This window comes from Martes martes (assembly GCF_963455335.1).
Source record: "Martes martes genome assembly, chromosome: 6".
Taxonomy (NCBI): domain Eukaryota; kingdom Metazoa; phylum Chordata; class Mammalia; order Carnivora; family Mustelidae; genus Martes; species Martes martes.
The window spans coordinates 31,617,956-31,636,627 of record NC_137893.1 but is presented as its reverse complement, the minus strand read 5'-3'; the positions used below and the strand labels follow the sequence as shown (position 1 = coordinate 31,636,627).

At 36.1% G+C, this 18,672-nt stretch overlaps 1 protein-coding gene across 1 annotated transcript in view; it reads right to left on the bottom strand.

Moving 5' to 3' along the window:
• USP45 (ubiquitin specific peptidase 45) overlaps nucleotides 1-18,672 on the bottom strand; it is a 71,365-nt gene that overhangs the window by 16,919 nt on the left and 35,774 nt on the right. Inside the window, exons 9-10 of the mRNA XM_080806020.1 lie at nucleotides 16,332-16,419; nucleotides 1,460-1,541 (exon numbers count right to left, since the gene is read on the bottom strand). Coding sequence (XP_080662146.1) covers nucleotides 1,460-1,541; nucleotides 16,332-16,419 — 170 coding nt within the window. The remainder of the gene's footprint in view (nucleotides 1-1,459; nucleotides 1,542-16,331; nucleotides 16,420-18,672) is intronic.

Sequence of the window (18,672 nt, the reverse complement as noted above, 5' to 3'; positions counted from 1 at the left end):
TGTGTGTGTTTGTGTGTATTCAGTTTAAAATGGTAAAATTATTGTTTGGGAAATATTTATAAATCAAAGAAAATTATGCCTGTGATCTGCTTCAAAATAATCATGGGTGAGGAGAACATAGGTAAAACATAACACACCATGACTTCAATGTAGTTTAAGAGGGGTGAGGAGTACATGAGGCTCCATCATACTATTCTCCCTACTTTAATAGAGGTTTAAAACATTCCACAGTAAATTATGACAAAAAATATATATTAACAAACTTCACTCCTCTTTCAAACTTCAATCCTTTTTGGATCTCTAATTTCAAATTTAATACAAACAACATTTAAAATCATTTTTAAACATTATCTGAAGCACTGAATGTCAAAGCCAACTCATAGCTAGATATATCATTAAACATCTTTAATATAACAATTACTAGAAGTTATGGTAAACTAAGATGTTTCATTAAGAAAATTGTACAAGGGATTAAAAATAGAAAAGATCACACAAAACTGAAGGAAAAGCAAAACTGGGCAGTTATTCTAAACATACAGCAGATGGCACTATCTCAAAACAAACAAAAAAAACAAAGCATACATGAGAATCCACATTTTAAAAAATCTTGAATCCTTCACATGAAACTAATGTAACATTGTGTGTCAACTATACTTTAATTTAAAAATATCTTGAATCCTTAACTGTATATAGTTTGGGCATGTACAATCATTTTATGAATTACAGACCTGAAGTATATATATAATGACAAAAAAATAGATAGCAAAATAAATAAAATATAAATAATATTTTTAAACACCTTCTAAAAATGATGACTTCATATTACCACTAGTTAATATCTGAAGACAGAATATACAGTTAGGACAAAGCAAATCACTCATATCATTAGATATAAGCCCACACTTAAATATTGATAATTATAAATAATCAGCTTTGATTAGATAATCACTGGTTTTGCCTCATACTTTGGCTGATGAAGAGTCAACACTAAAGTAAACAGATACGCTTGATTTAGTACTCTCTCCAATAACTGGTTTCCTTGCAGGAATCTTTGGAACACTTAGGCATTTTAACTAGTTGAAACTGTATAATATCTGTAAGTCGACTTATCCAAGCACAGGTCAAATGCAAAATGATACAGTATGATGAAATGGAACTTCCAAGGAAGGCTACTGCTTTCAACAACCTTTCACGTCTCCCTTAGGAAACCTCACATTAGGGTATCAGTATCAGTCTGTATATTTGATACTAATTTTAGTTTTTAAAGTTCACATGGACACATCCTAACATTTTCTTTCTATGACTCACTAGACTATCTTGGCAGCCATGGGAGTAAGTACACTCTCCCTTTAAGGCCACTACTTTACAGAATTAGTTCACATAAATGCTCGGTTCTTTTTCCCCTGGAAACTTACAATTTTCTTCGCAGAAAGTTTTAAGAGTGAAAGAATCAACATACCTTTGACTTTTTTTCTAGTATCCTCATCAGCAGTTTTAGTAGTTGGGTTGTTAAATGCTTTTAGAATGCTAGCTTGTATTCGCTATAAAACAAATAAGAATTTAGTAAGAGTCCATACTTGAATGTATACTTATAGAATTAGAGTAAGTTCTCCCTCTTTTTCTCCTCTCCCCCACTCTGCCACTCTGTCCCTAAAATGATGTATCATTTTTTTTTAAAGATTTTATTTATTTATTTATTTATTTGACAGACAGATCACAAGTAGGCAGAGAGGCAGGCAGAGAGAGAAGGGAGGAAGCAGGAAGCAGGCTCCCCGCTGAGCAGAGAGCCGGCCGCGGGGCTTGATCCCAGCACGCTGGGATCATGACCCAAGCTGAAGGCAGCGGCTTTAACCCACTGAGCCACCCAGGCGCCCCTGATGTATCATTTTAATCAGGACAAAAGGTAACACAGAGACCATGTGGAATTTATTTATTGAAGAAAATCTTTCTATAAAAGAAGCTATTAAACTAGTCACTATGATCTTCATCTAGATTATATACACACATGAGTAAGTCAGAACATCAAATAATTTCTATAGCAAGAATACCCCAAATCTTTTTTTTTTATTTTTTTTTTAATTTATTTTGACAGAGAGAAATCAGAGCTAGGCAGAGAGAGAGGGAAGCAGGCTCCTGCTGAGCAGAGAGCCCGATGCGGGGCTCGATCCCAGGACCCTGAGATCACGACCTGAGCCGAAGGCAGAGGCTTAAACCACTGAGCCACCCAGGCGCCCCGAATACCCCAAATCTTGACTAGTTATCATTTTATTTGAATTCAGTTGTCAATAATGAGTATTAGTATTAAAGTCTTTAGCAGCTCTTAGGAAATGACGAGATTTATGTTTCCATAGCTCTTGCCTATGTTTCAGGAGAGATCCAATATCACAGAAAACTTTTTCAGAATGAAAACTGGATTCCAAGAATAAAGACATTTGAGCTAATAAATTATCATCTTTTATACTAATTATGTCTCTACTTAGTGGATGAATTTAATCTTCTCGAATTCACATTTTTAACAGTGCAGTGAGAGGAAAGCTTGTTAATTATCCTCCAGAAGTTTTTGGTTTTGTTTTTTTTTTAAGTAAAGTCTTAATCACAGGTTTTCATATGTAAGACCACTGTTTGACCTGCACTTCCAGAAAATGGTACCTAATTCTGTTATTAAAAAAATATTATATCAGGGGCGCCTGGGTGGCTCAGTGGGTTAAAGCCTCTGCCTTCGGCTCAGGTCCCAGGATCCTGGGATCGAGCCCCACATCGGGCTCTCTGCTCAGCGGGGAGCCTGCTTCCTCTCCTCTCTCTGCCTGCCTCTCTGCTTACTTGTGATCTCTGTCAAATGGATAAATAAAAATCTTTAAAAAAAAATATTTTATCAAAGAAAAATGAACCTCAAACTGCAGACTTGCCAGAGAATAATAAAAGCACCACATATCAGAATCCAGATACTTTCCACTGTTCAGAAGAAAACTCACAGACTTAAATATTTAAAACAATTAAAAAGAATAAAAACAAATGAATTAAACAGCCGAGTCATAAATTTAAGAAAAGGATATCAAAGCTGAATGAAAGTAAATAACAAATCAAAAGAGTTAATGAAAATAAAAGTATGTAAACTGAAGAGATTAATAAATGAATCAAAAGCTGATTCTTTGGGTGAAAGATAAATAAACCTACTAGCCAATCTTTTTTTTTTTCAATTTTTTTTAAAGACTTTATTTATTTACTTGACAAAGAGAGAGAGATCACAAGTAGGCAGAAAGGCAGGGGGAAACAGGCTCTCTGCTTAGCGGAGATCCCAGGACGCAGGGGCTCAATCCCAGGATGCGGGGGCTCGATCCCAGGACGCGGGGGCTCAATCCCAGGACCCTGAGATCATGACCTGAGCCGAAGGCAGAGGCTTAACTCACTAAGCCACCCATGTGCCTCACCTATGAGCCAATCTTAATCAAAGTAAGAATAAAAAGCGTTAACATCAACCTAAGAAAAAGGAAACCACTAACAAAATTAAAGATATTTCAAGTAATCATGAGAGACTACTTTGCTCCACTCTCATGTAATTACGTTTGAAAATTCAGAGAAAATTAGATAATTCTCTAGGAAATGAGTCCCAGAAGAGACAGAGTACCTTCCAGCTTTCATGGGGTAGGTGAATGAGCAGAGAGAGAAGAATGTTGTTACACAGTACTCCTTACAAAAAGCTCCAAGCCCTAACGATTTCACAGAGGAATGCCACTAAACATATGCTTCAGAGCATAAAAAAGGGAAACCTTCAAATTATTTCCACGAAGCATAATATTACTATTAAAGCTGACAGAGAATATATACAACACACACCAACATCACATATGAAAAAAGCTCTAAGTAAAATACAGAAGCACATTAAAAGAATAATATAGTATCTTTAAGACTTTTGTTCTAGTAATGCAGGGATATTAGGAAATCTATTCATACATGCCATCATATTAACAGATATAAGAAGAAAAACATTATAAGATTAAATCCCTTGATTACTATTATTTAGCACTGTATTGATGTTCTAGTCAATGCATTTGATAGAAAAATAAATCTCAGAGGTATAAAAATTTTAAGGGAGATAAAATTATTGCAGATGACATGATTTTTTACTTGGAAAAGCCAAAAGAACAAACTGAAATGAAAAACTACTATAAATAATAAAAGAATTTAATATGGGGTATGTAAATATAATGAAGTCAATAGCCTCCACACACACAAACAAAAACCAGTTAGAAGCAATGGAAGAAAATGCCCCATTTATAATAACTAAAAAGATAAAATAATGAATAAACTTAAGGAATGTGTAAGACCTAAAGGAGGAAGACTTACAAACACTACTGAAAGACACAAAGGAAAACCTGATTAAATGGAAAGACACTCCATGTTCTTTGACAGGTCCTAAATAAACCTTTCATTTTTTCCCCCTAAATGTGTTCATTTAACATAATTCCAGTAAAAATAGCAATAGTTTTTTTTTTTTTATGTGAGAGATTGAAGGGAGAGATTAGTTCTAAACTAGATATGGAGAAATAAATAATAGCAATGAAAAAAATCAGTGTGGGGGGAGGAAGTGTACTGACAGACGTTGGTCCCACTAAATTTATTGAAATGCATTAAAAAATGGGCAGAGGACCTGAACAGACATTTTTCCAATGAAGACATACAGATGGTAGACAGCATAAAAAGATGTTTAGCATCACTAGTCATCAGGGAAATACAAATCAAACCTGCCATGAGATATCACCTCATGCCCATCAGAATGGCTAGTATCAAAAAGACAAGAAATCACAAGTGTTGGTGAGGATGTGGAGAAAAAGGAGCCCTTGTGCACTGTTGATGGGAATGTAAGTTTGGTGCAGCCACTGTAGAAAACAGTATGGAGATACCTCAAAAAATTAAAAATAGAAATACCATATGATCCAGTAGTTCCACTAGTGGGTATTTTTTTTTAAGATTTATTTATTTACTTACTTGAGAGAGAGAGAAAGAGAGCACCAGCAGGGAGGAGAGAGAGAAGTAGGCTCCCCGTAAGCAGGAAGCCCAATGTAGGGCTTGATCCCAGGGCCCTGAGATCATGACCTGAGCTGAAGGTAGATGCTTAACTGACTGAGCCACTCAAGTGCCCCTCACCAGTGGGTATTTACCCAAAGAAAACAAAAACACTAATTTGAAAAGATATATGCACCCCTATGTTTACTGTAGTGTTACTTATAATAGACAAGATATGGAAGCAACCACATGTCCATCAATAGATGAATGAATAAAGAAAATGTTCTAATGGAATATACACTCAATGCAATAATTACTTGGACATGAAAAAGAATGAGATCTTGCCATTTGTAAAAACATGAAGGGACCTGAAGGATATTATGCTAAGTGAAATAAGTCAGAGAAAGACAAATATCATAAGAGTTCACTTATATGTGTAATCTGATATAGCCACTCTGGAAAATAGCATGGAGGTTCCTCAAGAAGTAAAAAATACAGCTATCCTACAACCCAGTAATTGCACTACTGGGTATTTACCCCAAAGATACAGATGTAGTGAAAAGAAGGGACACATGCATCCCAATATTCATAGCAGCAATGTCCACAACAGCCAAACTGTGGAAGGAGCCAAGATGTCCTTCGACAGATGAATGGATAAAGATGTGGTTCATTGGGACGCCTGGGTGGCTCAGTTGGTTAAGCGGCTGCCTTCGGCTCAGGTCATGATCCCAGCGTCCTGGGATCGAGTCCCACATCGGGCTCCTTGCTCGGCAGGGAGCCTGCTTCTCCCTCTGCCTCTGCCTACCACTCTGTCTGCCTGTGCTCGCTCTCTCTCTCTCTCTAACAAATAAATAAATTAAAAAAAAAAAAAAGATGTGGTTCATATATACAATGGAATATTAATCAGCCATCAGAAAGGATGAATACCATTTACATCGACATGGATGGAACTGGAGGGTACTATGCTAAGTGAAATAAGTCAATCAAAGAAAGACAATTAAATGGTTTCACTCATATATGGAATATAAGAAACAGTGCAGAGGCAAGGGAAGCAAGGGCAAAAATGAACTATTGGGACTTCATCAAGATCAAAAGCTTCTGCACAGCGAAGGAAACAGTTAACAAAATCAAAAGACAACTGACAGAATGGGAGAAGATATTTGCAAACAACATATCTGATAGAGGGCTAGTATCCAAAATCTATAAAGAACTTATCAAACTCAACACCCAAAGAACAAAAATCCAATCAAGAAATGGGCAGAGGACATGAACAGACATTTCTGCAAAGAAGACATCCAGATGGCCAACAGACACATGAAAAAGTGCTCCACATCACTTGGCATCAGGGAAATACAAATCAAAACCACAATGAGATACCACCTCACACCAGTCAGAACGGCTAAAATTAACAAGTCAGGGAATGACAGAGGCTGGCGAGGTTGTAGAAACACTGTTGGTGGGAATGCAAGCTGGCGCAACCACTCTGGAAAACAGCATGGAGGTTCCTCAAATAATTAAAAATAGAGCTACCCTATGACCTGGCAATTGCACTACTGGGTATTTACCCCAAAGATGTAGTGAAAAGAAGGGCTATATGCACCCCAATGTTCAAAGCAGCAGTGTCCACAATAGCCAAACTGTGGGAAGAGCCAAGATGCCCTTCAGCAGACAAATGGATAAAGAAGATGTGGTTCATATACACAATGGAATATTACTCAGCCCTCAGAAAGGATGAATACCCAACTTTTGCATCAACATGGATGGGACTGGAAGAGATTATACTGAGTGAAATAAGTCAAACAGAAAGAGTCAATTATCACATAGTTTCACTTAATTGTGGAGCATAAGGAATAACAAGGAGGACACTGAGTGAAGGAGAGAAGTGAGTTGGGGGAAATCGGAGGGGGAGACGAACCATGAGAAACTGCGAACTCCAAGAAACAAACTGAGGGTTTTAGAGAGAAGGGGAGTGGGGGGATGGGTCGGCCTGGTGATGGGTATTAAGGAGGGCACATATTGCATGGAGCACTGGGTGTTATACATAAACAATGAATCTTGGAACACTACATCAAAAACTAATGATGTACTGTATGGTGACTAACATAATAAAAAATATAAAAATAATTTTTAAAAAAAGAGACAAGAGAATTCCCAGGAGCATAGTTAGAGGGAATTCCAGAACAATGCCTGTACATCAAATGTGGGAGGCAACCAACCCAAACCAAAGCAGTGAGAGCAGGAGACAGACAGACTGTCACCACCAAGATCCCCCTGCTCCTGTACCATGTTTTAAATCTGAGAACAGAATATATGGGGAATGAGCTGCTAATGTCCTTATTCTCCTCCCCCAGCTCTGCTGTGGATCAGCAGAGGATACACATTACCTAACCCAAAGTTTTTCTGCTCTGACCTGTTCCTGAGAGCAAGGAGGTGGATCATGATGAACTCAGAAGCAGAAGACACAGAGCAGCCTTTAACCTTTCTGGACCAGAGAGCTAGCACCTGGTCTCCTTTAACTCTCTCTGTGGCTTTGACTTTGACAAGCGTGGCTCAGGACACATTCATGATCTTGCCCACTGACTTCCCCAGAAAGAACACTTAGAAATACTAGAACACCAAAGCCAGACAATGTTCTAGAGATTCTCTCAGTCCTTCTTTTTTTGGGATCCTTCATCCGATAATGGGAATAGGTCCGCACTTAGTAACCAGTTATGTAAAACTAAACAATCTATGGCTTAAGCATACACAGGTTGCTCTCAAAACTATAAGACAATGAAATGATTACTGTAAAAGTAAAAAAAAAAAAAAAAAAAAATCGGGGCGCCTGGGTGGCTCAGTGAGTGAAGTCTCTGCTTTCGGCTTGGGTCATGATCCCAGAGTCCTGGGATCAAGCCCCACGTCTGGCTCTCTGTTCACAGGGAGCCTGCTTCCTCCTTTCTCTCTGCCTGCCTCTCTGCCTACTTGTGAGCTCTGTCTGTCAAATAAATGAATAAAATCTTAAAAAAAAAAATTGTCTCCTCTGATGAAGAAGACATGTTTGAAAAGAAAGAACAGGTGGCATCTATGGCACTAAAAACATTCTATTTTTTTAAACTTTGGGTGTGATGTTGAGGAGGGTTTCTAGTGGAAAATGACTTTTCCTTATATTATGCTTTAAACTGTATATATATACACACACACACACACACACACACATATATATATATATATATATATACACACACACACACATTCTTCTGTACATAGGATAGATTTCATGGTAAGTTTTTAATACCTTCCCCCAATAATTGTGAAACTGAGTTTCATTTATTAACTGGCTTATGATCAGCATATTATATTTCCTAGAACTGCTCACTATTCTCTTCAAGTATATTTTGAAAGTTGATGCAAGATTCAAAAACTTAAATATATACAAAGTAGGGTACAAAAGTAAACATACAGTGATCTGTGCCATGTCATACTATCTTGAAATATATGTGAAGAAAATCAAAATTATAAAATATGTCCCCAAAGCCATTAAATATTGAAATAATCTCCAATTCAGATACAATAAATTTGAAAATCAATGTAATTCAGATACTGAGCTAAAGCTGACTTTTATACCTTCAAAACAGAATTTATTGAATCAAAATAAACAAATTAGAGTGAACTCCATGCAGGAAAATGGACTTAAAGATTCCAATAAATGCCATATTCACCTGTAAATACTTAGTATCACTGTAAAAAGCCTGTCCAGCTAGCAAAGATAAAGCACTCTAAACCAAGTTGTCTATAAATATATTTTATAATTTGAATATTTTACCAATTCCAAAGTGACTTTCAATATGATTTAATGAGTCTTTGACATTTTCTGAAATGTAAGCTATAATGTCAAACTCTTAAAAATAAAAACAATGGAGTTGTTTAAATTATTAGCTTCTAAACTATTAGACATTTGCTTTTTTATTGTATCTTAGCCACAGATTTATATTCTCTAAACTGTTAAAGGAGTTAATTAATAGGTAATTCATCAAGTTGAATAGAATAAATGAGTTTGGGTCCAGCTACAGCCTCTCATTGTTGAGAGTCATGCTTTGAACCATTTAAGTTAAAAAAAAAAAAAAAAAAAAAAGAGGGGGAGAGAGAGAGCGAGAGCGAGAGACAGACTTTGGCCAGGGAGCTGCTAACAACTGCAGCACATTAATCAATTAGCAGGGTCAAGGTTCAACTATTTTAAATCTCCACCATAAACTTCTTTCAATAAGAATGCGTAACACTCATGGCTTAAAAGTTAACTGAAACAGTCTGCCTTTACAATAATCCTAACCAATAATGTATCAGTGATAGATCTTTGGAAATAAAAATGTAGTATCACCAATTTGGTGATAGCTCAAATTAAAAGCAAGACAGTGAAGAAGCACATACCTTGTAAGTTGAAAAGGCTGCCTGTAAAAGAATTTCTTACAGTAAATTTGATTTTACTTTGTCCACGAGAAATTTACAATTTTTGCACAAATGCTCCCTTTAGCACTCTACCTGGCAAGAGTGTGGTATTGCTCACAACTTTACAGACATAAGGAAAAAACTTTAATGAACATTATGAAAGGAGGTCAGTAGTTGTTCATCATTACTACAAGATTCTGGTGGCAGACATCACGCTGGAGCCTTTCTTCAATCAAAACACACACGGCAGTGACAAACTACAACAACGGCACGATCGCCAGCTGTGGCGTTCCCAGGCCAGACAATGCAGCTCCTGCTCGGGGACTCACTGTAACTGACCACACGCCTGTCCTTGCTTACAAGAGTGAATAAATCCACAGATCTGACATTTTAATTTTGCCACACCATCTAAACCCTCAAACAGAGAAATGAGAGCTTTCAAAAAGCCAGGTTTCCCACTGTACTGCCTGAGTTTTTAAGATATTGTGAATCCTAATGCACAAAACAAATAATTTAATTAATTTAATTCAATTTAATTGTGACAAAGAATGCCATCAAGTAACAGAAGTAAGATAGGGGAAAATGATAGGGATAGATTTTATAGTTTTATTTTAATACTGACAAAGAAAAACAATGTAGAGGTAATTTTTAATTCCATTTACAATGACACAGGACCATGTAGTAAACATATTCTTACAAATCATACCAGAAAAACAATCATCTAGAAATTGATAGTCTGAATTAATCTTAAACTCCTATATCGTCTGTAGGCTCAGAAGCATCAATATGCATTTATCATTTAAGATACAAGTCTCTGTTTGTATTTCTCCCCACCTTGTTGCATTGTATTGACTCCCTCAACAAGAATATCAATATGCCAAAGTTACTGAATCAGAGTTAATACTATATCAAATAGTGAAATAATTATGGTTAACTTTTTCAAATTTTATTTTATTTTTTCCATGTTCCAAGATTTCATTGTTTATGCACCACATGGTTAAATGGTTAACTTTTAAATAGCAAGCTTAAAAATTTATTATTTATATTGGTCACTGATAACCAAGCATTAAAACTAAACTTTAATAAGCAGTACTGTATAGAATTAAAAAGTACCATTTATCTGGTAGTCAGAAAGACCTAAGTTTGGGGGTGCCTGCATGGCTCAGTGGGTTAAGCCTCTCCCTTCAGCTCAGGTCACCGTCTCAGGGTCCTGGGATCAAGCCCTGCATCGGGCTCTCTGCTCGGCAGGGAGCCTGCTTCCCTCTCTCTCTCTCTGCCTGCCTCTCTGCCTACTTGTGATCTCTCTCTGTCAAATAAATAAATAAAATCTTAAAAAAAAAAAAAAAGAAAGATTTAAGTTTGAATCTCCCATTCTAAATTTCTAAATCAATTTCTAAATCAAAGAAAATATGATCAAATATTTGCTCAGGAGGATTGTGCTAATGTCCTCAAAACTTACCTATAAATCCCTTAATTGATTTTTTAAAATAAATTATAGGTAAAACATGATGTAGTATTATCTTACCAATTTATCAGTTCTTTCAAATTATGACATATTCAAAATAAATGCAAATCCTCAAGAAACTAGGTAGTATAACTTATTTAAGAAACTGTTTTTTGGGGGCACCTGGGTGGCTCAGTGTGTTAAACCCTCTGCGGCTTGGGTCATGGTCCTGGGGTCGAGCCCCACGTCGGGCTCTCTGCCCAGCAGAGAGCCTGCTTTGCTTCCTCTCTCTCTGCCTGCCTCTCTGCCTACTTGTGATCTCTGTCTGCCTACTTGTGATCTCTGTCTGTCAAATAAATAAATAAAATCTTTAAAAAAAAAAAAAACTTTTTTTCCAATTCAAATTCTCCACAGAAATTGTCCATTTAAAGTTAAGCACAGAAAACTTATTCAACAAAGGAGAGACCAAAAGTGACAATATGAAGGTAGGAAACACATCAGCAGTAAAAATGAGTATTTCTGTAAAAAAAAAAAAAAATCAGTTAAGGAGCTCACAAAATAAAAGGATATAAAGTATGTTATCATATACCTAAAATGTAGGAAGGAGAGGAGTAATGAATGGGCTCAACTTAAATGACCATCAACTTCACATAAGCTGTTACATGTAGAAGATGTTATATACAAACCTAACGGTAACCACAAATCAAGAACCACTAAAAATATGCAAAGAATAAGGAGAAGGAAATTATATCACTAAATATATCACTAAAGAAACAGATCACTAAAAAAACCCAGCAAACCATGAAAAAGAGAAAGACAAGAAAGGATCACAGAAAATCTTCAGAAACAACTACTGAAGAAGTAATATAATGGCAATATCAAAAATTACTTTGAATGTAAATAGACTAATTACTTCAATCAAAAGATATAGGGTGATAGAATGGATAAAAAAAAAAAAGACCCATCCATATGCTATCTATAAGAGACTCACTTCAGATCTAAAGACAGCTGCAGATTGAAGGTGAGGGATGGAGAAACACTTATCACAAAAATGGATGTCAAAAGAAAGCCAGGGCAGCAATACTTATATCGGACAAAACAGACTTTAAAACAGAGTCTAGGGGTGCCTGGGTGGCTCAGTGGGTTAAGCCTCTGCCTTTGACTCAGGTCATGATCTCAGGGTCCTGAGATCAAGCTCCACATCGGGCTCTCTGCTCAGCAGGGAGCCTGCTTCCCCCTCAGCCTCTCTGCCTACTTGTGATCTCTCCCTGTCGAATAAATAAATAAATAAAATCTTAAAAAAATAATAATAATAAAAAATAAAACAGTCTAGAATGAGAAACAAAAAAGAACACTATATAATCATAAAGGGGACTATCCAACAAGAAGATATGACAGTTGTAAATATTTATGCACCCACATACATAAAAGTTCATAACGAACATAAAGGAACTAATCAATAATAACACAATAAGGGTAGGGGACTTTAACACCCCCACTTATGTCAATGGACAGATTAAACAAAAAATTCAACAAGGAAACAATGGCTTTGGATGACACACTGGACCAGATGGCCTTAACAGATATATGCAGAACATTCCATCCTAAATCAGCAGCATACACATTCTTTTCAGGTGCACGTGGAACATTCTCCAGAACAGATCATATATTAGGCCACAAACGAGTCGTAAACTCAAAATCAAAGTCATACATGCATCTTTTCTGATCACAACACTATGAAACTAGAAATTAACCACAAGGAAAATCTATTAAGATCACAAATACATGGAGGTCAGATAACATGCTACTAAACAATGAATGGGCCAACCAGTAAATAAAAGAAGAAATTTAAAAAATACATAGAAACACATAAAAATAAAATCACCACAGCCCAAAACTTTTGAGATACAGCAAAAGCAGTTCTAAGAGGGAAGTTTATAGCAATACATGCTTACCTCAAGAAGCCAAAAAAGTCTCAAATAAACAACTTAACCTTACACCTAAAGGAGCTAGAAAAAAGAATAAATAAAACCTAAAACCAGCAGAAGGGAAGAAATAATAAAGATCAGAGCAGATATAAATGATACAAAAACTAAAAAACAAAAACAAAACCCAGCTCAGTGAAACCGGAAGCTGGTTCTCTGAAAAAATAAAAAAATAAAACATATATCAATAAAACTGATAAACCTCTAGCCAGACTTCACAAGAAAAAAAGAGAAGGTACTCAGACAAATAAAATTACAAATGAGAGAAAAGAAATAACTAACACCACAAAAATACAAACAATTACAAAAGAGTAGTATGTAAAACCATATCTCAGCAAATTCGGCAACCTAGAAAAATGGATAAATTCTAGAAACATATAAACTACCAAAAGGGAAACAGGAAGAAATAGAAAATTTGAACAGATAACCAGCAAAGAAATTGAATCAGTAATCAAACTCCCAACGAACAAAAGTCCAGGACCAGATGGCTTCACATGTAAATTGTACCAAACAACAAAAATCCTAAAATCTGTATGGAATCACAAAAGACCCTAAATAGTCAAAGCAATCTTAAGAAAGAAAAGCAAAGCTGGAGACATCACAATTCCAGACTTCAAGTTATATTACAAATCTGTAGGAGTCAAAACAGTATGGTACTGGCACAAAAACAGACATATGAATCAGTGGAACAGATTAGAAAACCCAGAAATAAACCCACAATTATATGGTCAATTAAACTTTGGCAAAACAGGAAAGAATATCCAATTGGAAAAAGACTCTCTTCCACAAGTGATGGTGGGAAAACTGGACAGCTACCTGCAAAAGAATGAAACTGGACCAGACACAAAAATAAACTCAAAATGGATTAAAGACCTAAATGTAAAACCTGAAACCATGAAAATCCTAGAAGAGAATACAGATGGTAACAACTTCGACACCGGCTGTAGCAACTTCTTTCTAAGTATGTCTCCTGAGGCAGGAGAAACAAAAGCAAAAATAAACTATTGGGGGACTACATCAAAATACAAAACCTCTTTCACAGCAAAGGAAACAATCCATAAAACTAAAAGGCAAGAAACAGAAGATATTTGCAAATGACAAATCCAATAAAGGGGTAGTATCCAAAATACATAAAGAACTGATACAACTCAACACCTAAAAAACAAGAATCCAATTACCAAATGGGCAGGAGACATGAAGAGACACTTCCCCAAAGAAGACATACACATTGCCAATAGACACATGAAAAGATGCTCATGATCACTCATCACCAGAAAAATGCAAATCAAAACTACAAGGAGATCACCTCACACCTCTCAGAATGACTAAAATAAAAAACACAAGAAATATCAGCTGTTGGTGAGGATGTAGAAAAAAAGGAACCACGCCCCCTCCCCGCCCCCCGCACTGTTGGAAATGCGCACTGGTGCAGCCATTGTGGAAAATAGTTGAAGGTTCTTCAAAAAGTTAAAAATAAAAAAAAATAAAAATAAATAAATAAAAAAGTTAAAAATAGAACTACCCTGTGATAAAGCAATGGCATTAATGGGTATTTACCCAAAGAATATAAAAACACTAATTCAAAGGGATACATGCACCCCAATGTTTACTATAGCATCATTTGCAATAGCCCAATTACAGAAGCAGCCCAAGAGTCCACTGATTGATGAATAAATAAAGAAGATGTGATATATACGTATCTATGTCTATACATGCAGTAGAATATTATTCAGCCATAAAAAAGAATGAAATCTTGCCATTTGCAACAACATAGATGGAACTAGAGAGTATAATGCCAAGAGAAATAAGAGTCCGAGAAAGACATATACCATATGATTTTACTTATATGTGAATTTAAGAAACAAAACAAATGAGTAAAGGGCCAGGGAGAGGGGAGAGAGAGAGGGAGAGATAGAGAGAGACAAACCAGGAAGCAGACTCTTAACTCTAGAGAACAAACTGATGGTTACCAGAGGGGAGGTGGTGGGGGGGGATGGGTGAAATAGGTGATGGGGATAAAGGAGTGCACCTGTGATGAGCACCAGGTGATGTATGGAAGTGCTGACTCACTATATTGTATACTTGAAACTAATATAACACAATATGTTAACTGGAATTAATATAAAAACTTAAAATATATATAATATATATACACAAAATGTATATGTAAAACTTAAAAAGACAGTGACACCTTCAAAAGTTGAATTCAACTAATTTAATATGAAAGTCAATAAATAGACAATTAAGAACAGGATTGTAATAAACATTGTTTGGTAGCAGGAGGGAATGATTAACTCATTCTTTGAGATACTTTATAAGAAAATATCAGAACCCTAACTCTCTCATCACTGGAAGCTAGAATACTGCAGTATTACAATTGAAGGTGGGATTTAAAAAAAAAAAAAAGAGAGAGAGAAAGGTCCACCTTACCTAGTAACATGGTAACAGCTACCACAAGCATATGAGTACTTCATTTTCAGATGGTTGCTTTACCACATGTTAATATAGATTAAGAAGTATATTTATCTTGAATGAAAAACGGGATTTGACCTATTAAGACAATTACGATTGACAGGGCCTGTCTGCAGTGCTCGATTGAGAATGATCCTAAGGTTAAATCCATTCTCAGCAGAACTGTTATGAAGGATTATTAATGTCCGCTCTGAGTGAAAAAGGGGAAATAAGGAGGATATGTACTATGTACTTGACATCTTTGATATCTTGCATTTTCTCTGAAAAATTGTATGCCATTTGTAGGACTCTACCTAAAAATGATGAATTTCACTCATTTAATATTAAAGTCAACTATGACCCAATTGATTAAGGGACAGGATTACAAGGAACACTGGGGAAATCTATCCAGGCCACGAGCCATTCTTTCTTTTTTCAGAAACATTCCCTGATCCAGGAGGCTGGAATCCTCCTTCCCTTGTTACAAGTGACTGATCCCTGAGTGGATCCTAATCCAACACGGGGTAACAAAGTTTCTCACTTGGGAATTCAGAATTGGGGCTTCATAAGCAGCCAGTTTTGTTTTAGTACATGTGGAACTGCAACATCTGCACAATACGCAGATCTAGCGTTCAGAGAGAGCAGCACAGAGACAGCTCCGTCTGCGGGGAGAGGAGTAAAGAGAATCGACAGAGCCAGAGAACCCAGGGAAGTCAGGAGAATATTCTCTGGATTCCTGAGAACCTTCCTGTCCCTAGAGTCTTAGATTCTCTTTTCTTTAAGCCAGCTTGAATTGATAGTTTTATTTATAGTCAAGTGGTATTAACTAATAAAGGATAATAGGGTTGCAAAAGGGTGAGAGAAAACATTCTCTTAGAAGAGGCAAAAAAATATATAAAGGAATAAATAGAAAGAAAAAATCAAATTACTTCTTAACCTACATTAAAATGATGGTAAAAATTAATTTCTTCAGTTTTGTACCCTCTTCTTAAAGAGTATATGCGATAAACTTAACAAAACCTGACCTTTGTTTCTTCTGTCCTCACTGCATCCAGCAGATAATGCAGAAGCTCCTGACTGTCCTGTTGCTGGAAACTTTTAAATCGAGGGGCCCTATGATTTAAAAAAAAACAGGAAAGAAAAAAAAGATCATTTCATCAACAATATATTACTATCATCTAAAATCATTTTTACATAGCATCTAGTCAAAGATTCAATGTAGTCCTTTTCCTACTAAGTAGAAAGACCAGATGTGGCCACTGTTCCAATTAGGATGAGATCTTAAGTACACAGAGAATAATATGGCTACCATTTATCAAGCAACTACTACAAGCATGCACAGTACATATGTGAAGCTTTATATATGATAAGTCATCAAATCCTTAAACAAGTTTGGAATGCACTATTTTCTCCGGCTTATATAAGAGGGTTTAGAGGGATTATTTATAGAATTTGCAAGGTCACACAGCAAACAAGCAAACAAAAAGTAGTCAAACCCTAGCCACTGTGATCTATTATCTTGCCACCCTGAATAACCAAAAGAAAAACAAGAGGTTAATTATATTAAAATAAAGAACTACAATCTGGTATCTCTGTGAATGTATTTATTTTAAGGATTTGACCAATTAGATCTCCTTATATTAATCAAAGGATCAGGTGCTGTTCATGGAGACTTCAACAGAGCAAATATTTAGGTGATTTCAGTAACCTTAAGTAGTATTTTCTGCAATAAACTCCAATACTAAAATGAGCATTTTGCCTTAAATAAAAATAAGTACTAAATTTAGATAGTGCTTGAAGATGAAGAATTCTGTCTAAATAATATAAAAGAGTAAGAATATGTTGTGATAGTAAGAGTTTATAATGGTCTCATTAGGATATGTGTAACATATCTCATTTGACATGCACAGCAGTGCTGTTAAGAAATTCATAATTAATATGAATTGTTTTACACTTGAGAAAACTGAAGAACAAGCTAAGTGCCACTGACCTAAATCCAGATCTTTTGATTCTTTTTTTTTTTTTAAGATTTTATTTATTTATTTGATAGACAGAGATCACAAGTAGGCAGAGAGGCAGGCAGAGAGAGAGGGAGGAAGCAGGCTCCCTGCTGAGCAGAGAGCCTGATGCGGGGCTCTATCCCAGGACCCTGGGATCATGACCTGAGCCGAAGGCAGAGGCTTAACCCACTGAGCCACTCAGGCGCCCCAGATCTTTTGATTCTTAAGTCCCGTACTTTAAGCATTATTTCTCATCTCATAATAAACATTCACGCCAGTAATGCACTACCGTGAGTCCCTGGTACTAAAAAGCTATCTGAAATAGTAGTGAATCTAGCCTATAACAGGAGCCATAATTTCAGTTACTCACTCTTGTTAAGAAGTAGCAAAAGCAGCAAGATGTTGAGACTTTGATTTACTCCCCTTGTAGGCTTCCCTTTCTGCATGTGGTAGATACTGTTCACCTTCTAGATCAGAGTTGAGGACAGAAACCAAGAGGGACACAAATCCTAACCCCATTTGGGCTTCCATGGCTGGAATCCATATAAGGCTGAAATTGCATAACACAACATTTGTGCTGTAGGAATTAATTAAGGTCCGTGGAATGGAAGAAGGCTGCAAGGGGAAACCAGGGAATCCTTCAGAGATCCTCATCTGCCAGGTGGCTGGTAGGACGACCAGTCTCTGGCTTTGGAAGCAGATGCGCAGGATGGAAATTGCTTGTGAACAGAGGAGGAACATTCTCTACCACGTCTCTGCCTATAGCTCCATCTCAACTGTGCACAAAGCAGTACTGCTTTCTAAACCACTCAAGAAAATTTACTAAACTTAGATTTTTTTTCTTTCTTCTTCTACCTAGGACTGGAGTAAAAAATTCTGTGATGACATATAGAATCTTTAATGGAGCCTATCTGAGCTACCAATACCAAATTTAAAGAGAAAAAGAGAAAAAAATCAACAAACATATGAAGAGAGTCACCTATTCAAAATGAGAAATCCTGAAGATCTTCTACATAAAACTACCACAGCCAGTAAGTAAACTGAGCAATGGAACAAAAATGAGATCAATATGCAAAACAAGATCAATATACAGAACTCAAGTATATTTCTGTATATTGGGAATGTACAAATGGATGTTGAAATTTTTCTAAAGTACCAATTTATAATAAATAGTATTTAAAAATATTACATACTTAAGGTAAATATAACAAGATAGTGCAGGGTTTGTAAGCTGAAAACCACAAAGTTGATGAGGAAAATCAAATACCTAAATAACTGAAAAGATATTTCATAATCATAATTGGAAGGCTCAACATTGTTAGGATGTCCTCTCCAAATTGATCTCCAAATGCAATCCCAATGAACA